The 9,779-nt window shown below is 43.8% G+C and overlaps 1 protein-coding gene across 1 annotated transcript in view; it reads right to left on the bottom strand.

The window, feature by feature from the left end:
• Positions 1–278: 278 nt before the first annotated feature.
• Positions 279–9,779, bottom strand: part of LOC110291549 (calcium-activated chloride channel regulator 2) — a 34,241-nt gene continuing 24,740 nt past the window's right edge. Inside the window, exons 11-14 of the mRNA XM_021158758.2 lie at positions 6,754–7,024; positions 3,501–3,671; positions 1,293–1,523; positions 279–856 (exon numbers count right to left, since the gene is read on the bottom strand). Coding sequence (XP_021014417.1) covers positions 414–856; positions 1,293–1,523; positions 3,501–3,671; positions 6,754–7,024 — 1,116 coding nt within the window. The 3' untranslated portion in view covers positions 279–413. The remainder of the gene's footprint in view (positions 857–1,292; positions 1,524–3,500; positions 3,672–6,753; positions 7,025–9,779) is intronic.

Here is a 9,779-nt window from a genome sequence, read left to right as displayed (position 1 = left end):
CATCAAAGTAACATGCTTGCTTCATACAAGTAACATGCTTGCTTCATACAGATGGTTACACTGTCTAACTCAGACCCAGCATTCTTTTCTGTGCCCAGAACTTCTCCCAACCTGAACTTCAATAAAACAAGCTTTTCTTGACTCGATTTGATTTTGTTCTTACCTTGCCTTTCAAGCCATTACCTTGAGCAATATATTTTATTATTTTTCAAAAACTGGAACCTTACACTGTTTTCTAACCCTTTCCCAAAATGAGTTAAAAGTTGGTGGGGTTTTTTTGGGGGGTGGGGGGAATCTATCCACAATGTAAAAGTCCCCATGTCGAGGTTATTTTGATTTTGTTCGCATTTTATTTTGTGGATGTAAAGGCCATGCTCATCCTATCTAAGAAGGAAGATACGGTGCCTGCTTGTTCATAGAAATGTTGTCTCATTCTCTTTTCTTGATGGTCTCTTTTTCCTGTTAAAAATACAGTGTGCTACAACCATAATAAGGCAAAGGATTGCTATCAAACCTACTGTTGTTAAAACTCCTCTCAGGATCAGGTCATCTCTGCTCACTACAGGAGAAGAGTTTGGAGGAAGAGACATTGATACCAGGGCAATGTTTGACACAGCTGACCTGAGGGAGCTTCTATCCATGGCTCTGAGGGCCACATACACTATGTAGGGTTCTTGTGCATCTTCAGCGAGTTCATGATCAAGTTCATGGGTGACAAGCTTGGGTGAGAATGTAAATGTCTCCCTGGTGCCAGCATGCTGAGGAACTAGCTCTGAGGAGTTCACCAAGACGGCATTGTCAAAGTCATCCCAAATGCTCTGTAGGCTTCTGCTCATTCTTATTTCATAGCCTGTAGCTGAAATTAAAAATATACACAGGAGAGTATGATCAATTTGTATAAGGTTTTTAGTTGGTGAAGATTAGTAATGAAAATAACCACAAAAGTCAAACTATCAAGGAATATACATGTGAGAAATCACTGAATACCAAGTTGCAATGTAAAGACTCATGCTAAAATGTGAGCCAAGAGCACTTGATATTCTTTTGAAAGCAAGAATCAAAATAATGATGTCATACTCCCTATGAGTAATTGTGTAAAATTCATGTTGTGTTATTGAGCTGTCTCTAGCTTTTGCTTTAACTAGTGAAGCTTTTTGTAATGTTGATATGGAAAACAATAAAAAATGACTACACACACACACACACACACACACACACACGGGGGTGGGGGTGGGGGGGTGGGAAGATACTGTCTGTGGAAAGGTACTTATGAAACAAATCAGCAAGCCTACTTTGCCCCTGATCGAAGTCTTCCCCAGGTGCCGTCCAAGAGAGGACGACGTCGTCTTCCACTTTCACGGCTTCCAGGTCAGTAATTTTGCACGGTGGAAACATGTCAGGGTGGGGGCCGTCTGGGACTCCCAGCACGGAGAAGGAGCCTCCCGAGCTCACTCGACTGAAGCCCCACCTCTCCTTCACGGGTCTGTGGCCCGATTTTTTGGGAGCATTCATTTGAATATTATCTGGAGCACAAAGAGAAAGTCAAATAGCAAATTAAAAATTTCCTGAGCAGTCTTGACAGATTGTTGAGACAGTATTAGAACTCTGAGTTTACTTAGTCAATAATGCGTTCATTTGCCCGTTTATTCCCTCCACACATATTGGTTCATCGGGTCATGTCGCTGTGCTATGAATCAGACCAAAATCCTCCCCCATGAGATTTATATGAATCATGATGTAAGTGGCAGTCATATCAGTAAATAGATATTTATAAAGTGTGACTAATCCAGAATAATAAAGAGCAGGGTGCTCTGCAAGCTCCCACCATTCAGGGTGGTACTGCGGATGTAACTTTCAAGTTTTCTTTTGGGCTGAGATGGCCAGGTAAGACATGAAGGAAGAGACGTCCTAGGAAAAGAGAGCAGCTAGCATGAAAACCTCGGCTCAGAAAAGTTGCGTGTTAGAGAGACTAAGCTAAAAAGTGGGTGGCTGTAGCTACAGCTCAGGAGTACAGCACACTTGCCTGGAAGGCAGGGTGCCCTGGGTTTGATCTCCAGCACTACAAACAGAAAGCAGAACACCTTGAGATGAGACAGGAGAGCAGGTCATAACTGACCTCAGGGACCAGTGTAGATTTTAATCCCAGTGCTGTGAGGAATAGGAAATGACAAAATTCATCATTTTGCTTTCTGAAGGGTCCTTAGTAAATGGATCAAATGCCACTAAGCAGGAAACCATTTAAAAAGAGCCATCCAGTAGTCACTGTGAGGGAAGATGGTGGCAGCCATCCGTGGTGACTTCAGGGGGAGGTAGGAAAGAATAGGTCAATGCATGATTCACAGACACAAGTTGGTAATAGATTTGAATGTGAAATGGTGGAAGAAAGGCTCCTATAGCCGTGAGGTGGAAAGAGAACCAGTTGTGACAACCTGTCCTCTGAGGTCCACACACTTGCCTTAGCCTGTACACTCACAATGAAGAACAAATATTTTAAAAGTAGTTCCTAAAATAGTTTCTAATTGGTGCAGTTTGACAGAAGACAACCAAGGAGTCAGACCAAAAATTAGGTTATAAGGTTTGTGATTCCCCTAAAATTGAATTAGTTAAATATGGGTTTTAAGATTTAAAAGATTTAAACTAGATTTAGTAATTTTTAAATTATGAATTTGAAGGTTATGGGCATATAAATATGTGGGACATTGGGCTGTGGACAGACAGGCTGGTCTCCAGTTGGGCTGAGGTCTGAACCCCCAAAATGGAGATAATTCACTTACATGACATGGTTCACGTTCCCTCATGCTCCTGGAACTCTGGCTTCTGCCTAAGTTACCACCCCCCACAGCCCCCACAAGAAAAGCATGACTAACCAAGCTTCTGACCTTCAGGCTAAACTCCCCCCCCCCAGTTACCTAGCAACAATAAGATAAGACAGCATACTTTAAAAGGGACTGTTAGGCCCCCACCTCGCTCTGTTACTTGTCTCCCTCTTTGTGTGTGAGTTATCACAAATAAATAACCACAAGACAGGATTCAAAATAAATTATTTAAAAAAAATGAGAGGATCAAACCATAGGAAATACCGACTTTTTGTTATTCTCTACCACAAACGATTAAGAGTTGAAGAAGCAATTAATAGTGGCTAGAGTATAATTATGTATGTGAGGGAGTGGCAGGGGCTGTTACTTGGGATGGAATCTTAGTGCATGCCAGGCAAATGCACTACCTCTGAACAATAGCCACAAGCCTGAGTGTGGCTTGGAAAGTCATGTCTCTCTTGGTCCTCTCTCTTCTCTCCAGCTCTCCACTTCCCTCGGTCCTGCCTCTGCCACTTTGACTCTCTCTCTCTCTCCCTCTCTCTCTCTCTCTCTCTCTCTCTCTCCTCCCTCCCTTCCTCCTTCTCCCTTTATCCCCTCCCAGTCCATCTCCATCTGCCTATTGCATACACACACATATCACCAACACATACATGAAATAGTATTATGCACACTTGCTGTTCTTACCGTTTGTTATGTAACCTGGTACATACATAGCATGGTTTCCTGGGACAGGGTGGGCTAGTGTGCTTGTGCTGGGAGAGTGATGGACATGCACTGTCAGGCTATAGCTACCACTTACAGCAAAGGAGGAAAAATACCTGGAGTAAATTCCATCATTTCTTATAACATCTGCACCTGTGTGTATAGAGACAGAAATTCAGCGTTAATATGTTATTACAGTTGACTGCTACTATTTAATGAGTTATTGAAACATTTATTCCTCTTGATGTAGAGCACATGGAGTTCTTTGTGCTCCCAGAGAAGCACAAGGGGAACCCGAGGTGTTAAGCACCCTGGTGTTCCTTCAAGGGAAGGAATGTCAGACCTGTTACCCACCCCACGGCTAGGAGCAGATGTGCTCTGTAGCCTAGTGATACTTGTGTTTTCTGAGTGGCTCGAGACTGCAGCAGATGCTCCCTCAAACCATCATAAGCTTGTTTTTCTCAATCAGTTTATAATACTTTTATTATGGAACTATCACATTAACTTTACAGAGAGTTTCAATGTAGTCACGTTTGATCTTTACTTTGTTCCTCTAAGAGATTTATGTATGCTTTGCTGGGCCTGTGTGTTTGAGTTAATCATCACAAGAAAAGTTTTTTCATCAAATCGCACTATACTTAAGTATGCTTAAAATAACAACCTTGTGTCAGATTTTGAAATTTGAACCAAATGGCCTTCTTGTCTCCCGCAGATTGTCTCTCTGTAGGCCTGGGAAGAACACAGATACCACCACCCATGTAACATCATTTCCATACGGTGTATGTTATTGTACCTACTTTTGATATTATCACAAGGTTTAAAATATGATGGTATCATAATTTCCACCTGAGACTGCTTAATTTCTGAAAGGTTGTCTTCTAAGACCAAACAACCTAAGACTACATTACTCTGAATGCGCCCAACCTCCTCAGAAGGTAGATGGCCTCTCTCTATTTCAGCGATAACACTTAAAAGTCATCTTGAAAGCTTCCATTCCTATGAGCCAATCTATTTTCAACTAAAAAGCTAATAATAGTTTCTATAAAAACAAAGCACATTCTCAAGATGATTGATCACCATACGGTCATATTTATTCACCTTTTGAAATAAAACATGTCTCCAAAATATGAATTCAAGTGGACATATGTAAATTTTCATTAAATTTTAAGAGAAGCCTTTGGTTGAGAGTCCTACATGAAATGCTAACCAGCTTTGGTAGTTTGTAAGACAGGGCAGAGCTAGTTGATTTCCTCACTGGGGACGCACTTGACTGTTGGAGTGGAGGGAGCTCCCTGTGCTGCACTTAGCAGGCTTAGATTCCTGCCCACTGTGCCTTGCTACAGGATACTTTCTAAGAGCCTGTTCACTGCTGGCTTCCTTTCACAGTGACTCTCAGGGGAAACACAAAATTCAAAGCCAAGTCTGTGGCTTAGAGTAGAAAGATCTAGACCCCAGAACAGCAGCACTTTTAAGGCAGTTTGTCACACTGGGCAAGCAGCCTGTCATATCCTCAAGATCATGCCAGTTCTGACATTACACCTTGATCTCCAAATGGTGACACTGTTATTATTAAAGTGCTCTGAAGCCAGCTTTCCCCACTATATGGAGAGACTTTCCAGCATGACAAAACTGGAAGTTTGTTTATATAAAATAAATAGTAACCACGTTACCCATGAAGACTTAGATTGTTACTGTACTTCTTGCCGATGGCAAGGAAACCAAACCTTAGTGGCATTTGGATGAGCAATCTTTGTTGAGAAATTGCAAAGGGAGATGTGTCCGTCCCCACAGTCTCTGCAGCCACCTCTTCTAATCACTGATGCAGAAGGAAATGGGACAGGGTTTTGTCTACAGAATCAGGGAACTTGGATTTACATTATGGAAATTTACCGGGAGAGCATTGAAACTCGGTGCCTCTGAGCCACGGGTTTTATGTCTATAAGATGGGTAGTACTACCGGAGGATCCCGCAATACCTCTCCTGGGTATATATCCAGAAGATGTCCCAACCGGTAAGAAGGACACATGCTCCACTATGTTCATAGCAGCCTTATTTATAATAGCCAGAAGCTGGAAAGAACCCAGATGCCCATCAACAGAGGAATGGATACAGAAAATGTGGTACATTTACATAATGGAGTACTACTCAGCTATTAAAAAATGAATTTATGAAATTCCTAGGCAAATGGATGGACCTGGAGGGCATCATCCTGAGTGAGGTAACCCAATCACAAAAGAACTCACACAATATGTACTCACTGATAAGTGGATATTAGCCCAGAAACTTAGGATACCCAAGATATAAGATACAATTTGCTAAACGCATGAAATTCAAGAAGAACGAAGACCAAAGTGTAGACACTTTGCCCCTTCTTAGAAATGGGAACAAAACACCCATGGAAGAAGGAGTTACAGAGACAAAATTTGGAGCTGTGACGAAAGGATGGACCATCTAGTGATTGCCATATGCAGGGATCCATCCCATAATCAGCTTCCAAACGCTGACACCATTGCATACACTAGCAAGATTTTGCTGAAAGGACCCTGATATAGCTGTCTCTTGTGAGACTATGCCGGGGCCTAGCAAACACAGAAGTGGATGATCACAGTCAGCTATTGGATGGATCACACGGCCCCCAATGGAGGAGCTAGAGAAAGCACCCAAGGAGCTAAAGGGAACTGCAACCCTATTGTTGGAACAACATGATGTACTAACCAGTACCCCGGAGCTCTTGACTCTAGCTGCATATGTATCAAAAGATGGCCCAGTCGGCCATCAATGGAAAGAGAGGCCCATTGGACTTGCAAACTTTATATGCCCCAGTACAGGGGAACCCCAGGGCCAAAAAGGGGGAGTGGGTGGGTAGGGGATTGGGGGGTGGGTATGGGGGACTTTTGGGATAGTATTGAAAATGTAAACGAGGAAAATCCCTAATAAAAAAATAAATTAAAAAAAAAAAGATGGGTAGATGCCCCTTTCCTCCCTTATCACTTTATGTGCATCCCTCCCAAAGATGCAAGTCCAGGGGAAACACATGTGGAACCTGGTCAAGTTCCTTACAGAAGAGGACCAGGCTTTGAGCAAGGTTCATGTGAGTAGCTGGGGTCCCCTGCAAACACGAGCTCAGGCATCTGATGACACTGACTAGGAAAGCAGTTGGACTCAAGGGATTTCCGGTGGCTATTAACACTTCTGCAGCCCCAATGTAATGCAGCACCATGCTATTCCTCCTTACCTGCTCCTTCATCCAAAAGTTGCAGCACAACGGGATCTCCAGCCTCAGGTTCAACTGTCGCCACCACGGTGGCATTGAGAATGGGATGCATACCTTTCCTCACATTCGCATAAATGATCACTGGCTGAGGAAAATAGGTGCTGTCTCTTTCCACAAAGGCTTCCACAGTGGCTGGGGACATGGCCAGGCTGGAGGCACGAGAGGCCACTGTCACTTTCAGAGCTTGGGGAGAATGGTGGGTGTTGTTCAGTGTGTAAGTCCAGTGCCCATGCTGCAAAATAAGGCATTGTTTTGTCAAGGGTGAAGAAGAGAAAAGAAAAAGCAACAGTTCATTGATGCTGCATTAAAAAAAATACAAGAAAAGATGTTAGGAAAAGTACTCTTAGATAAGTGACCTCTAGCCAGCCACTTTTACCGTTAGGCAGATATAGGGGGTAAATACATCTGGGCTTATTTGGAGCAGTGAGGATACGTTTTGAATCCCAGACTTAGAACATCATGGCAAATGTGCACAGGGTCAAAGGACTTTGCCATGATTAATACGAACTCCTCTCCCCAAAAGACAATTAAATCTTTTAATTCATTTTTAGAACTGACAAAATTATATAAACTAAGGATGCCATTGTGGTATCCATAGATACCCTGGGTTAATATAACAACATTCCTCCTTTGTTCCCTGCCCCTCAGGCCCGCAAAATGTCAAACAAACAAACAAAAAGTACACACAGTGCTAGACTATGTAACCTTCTATTATAAATAGGTCAGAACTGAACAGTGTGTATGCTGAGTCATTATTATAAATTCAGCTACATGTCATCCTCTTGTTTACACAAGCTACCCGGAAGAAACAATACCAGTAAAAAAAATTGAGACAGAAAGACTAAGACTTTGTGTAATGGAGTATTCCTTTTTGACTGAGCTATACATGTCTCCTTTTAAGGACTCATCTGCTGTCCCTGTTTAGTTCCTAGAAATGACAAAAAAGAATCAAAGAATCGGAAGAAATGCAGCGGGCCAAGGTGGGACTCGGGGAGGGAAGTGTGACTGCCACCACACTCTTGCCAGCCTTCCTCCGTGGAAGTGGTGCGCTTTGCCATCTCCTAGGGAGGTCTGAGTTGAGCACCAAGTCACCTCTCACTGTCTTGCTTTGAACTCATGGCATCACCAGTCACGGCAGGAACCTCCAGATCAAAAATGTTCTTTGGTGTTTCTAATCCAGATGAAGGAGTCAGGCAAGAAAGCAAAACAGAGGCAGCATCCCCACCCAGCCCTTACGTGAGCAGCACACAATGGATGCACAACGGATTCGCAGAAAAGTTCAGTAGGAGCAGAGAAGGAGGTATTTTGGAGAAAGGTATGAGCTGGGGCAGAAGAAGCCAGACACAAACGGTCCAGTAGCAACCATAACGGTTGGCATTTCATCTCGAAAGTACCGCAGGGTTTGGAGCAGGATGCAGGCTTCAGAACGGTCTGCTCAAGGGGTCGAGGGGTAACTTGGAGGTCGCCAGCTCAGAGTCCAGTGCAGAGGCTACTGACAATCTGGGCCAGGTGGTGGACCTGTATGGTCCCAGCGCTTGGTGACTTTGGGCGCTTAAGTGTGAGGGTAGCTTGACTGGGAGTTTGAGACCAACCTTACCAACATGGCAAGGCCTTGACTTAAAACAAAACATTATGGGAGTAGACAGGTAAGAGGAGGGCCTGATAAGGCTATCAGGTCTGAGTGATTCCTGTGTTAGCTCCCTGCCTCCTGGGCTTGCTTTGCCCTCAGGGTCCAGCCCCTTACGCTCTGTGCTGCCTTGAACAGCCCTTGTTACTTATCTACAGGTCCCAGTGATCACCTCTCCTTCCATCTTGCTTGCCCTCTCCCTTAATACACTCTTCTCCATTTGTCCATCTTTTTTTAAAATTAGATCTTTTCTTTATTTACATTTCAAATGTTATCCCCTTTCCTAGTTTCCCCTCCGAAAATCCCCCTATCCCCTTCCCCCTCCCTCTGCTCCCCAACCCACCCACTCCCACTTCCTGGCCCTGGCATTCCCCTGTACTGGGGCATAGAACCTTCACAGGATCAAGGGCCTCTCTTCCCACTGATGACCAACTAGGCCATCTTCTGCTACATATGCAGCTAGAGACATGAGTCTGACCATGTGTTTTCTTTGATTGGCGGTTTAGTTCCAGGGAGCTCTGGGGTTACCGGTTAGTTCATATTGTTGTTCCTCCTAGGAGGCTGCAAAACCCTTCAGCTTCTTGGGTACTTTCTCTAGCTCCTTCATCGGGGACGCTGTGCTCCATCCAATGGATTGCTGTGAGCATCCACTTCTGTATTTGCCAGGCACTCTCAGGAGACAGCTATATCAGGCTCCTGTCAGCAAAACCTTGTTGGCATCTGCAATAGTGTCTGGGTTTGGTGATTGTATATAAGATAGATCCCCAGGCGAGTCAGTCTCTGGATGGTCATTCCTTCAGTCTCTGCTCCACACTTTGTCTCTGTCACTCCTTCCATGGGTATCTTGTTCCTCTTTCTCAGAAGGATCGAAGTATCCACCACACTTTGGTCGTCCTTCTTCTTGAGTTTCATGCATTTGTCCATCTTATTACCAACAGCCTCGCTTTGTCTTTGAGCTTTCCGTTGTTCTAGTTCATCTGGCCAGAATGCTATCCTCACTACCAGGTTCCACTGTCTCCAGTCTTTCCAGGAGAACGCTCTTCATCCCTTAGGGTGTTTCTTCCCATCCTCAAATATGTTCTAGTAGAACCTGGTGCCTATGCCTAGTTTTTGTTGTTGTTGTTGCTGTTGTTTGAGATATGGTCTCAGGTAGCCTTCAATTCTTCATCTTCCTGTCCCCAAATAAAGGAATTATATATAGTTGTGGGTCACCCTGCCTGGCTTCACTATTCAGGCTTGGCTTATTCTAAGTACAAGACCCAGAATACAGCAGGTACTAAAAACTTACATACTTTATTAGTCATATTATAAATCCTATATAGAGCTGCTCCCAGACATATAGGAAACTACCTACATGGAT

This window comes from Mus caroli, unplaced genomic scaffold (genome assembly GCF_978045245.1).
Source record: "Mus caroli unplaced genomic scaffold, Mus_caroli_1 scaffold_3, whole genome shotgun sequence".
NCBI lineage: Eukaryota > Metazoa > Chordata > Mammalia > Rodentia > Muridae > Mus > Mus caroli.
The sequence above is the reverse complement of the archived record's forward strand: the minus strand, read 5'-3'. Positions and strand labels throughout refer to the sequence as shown.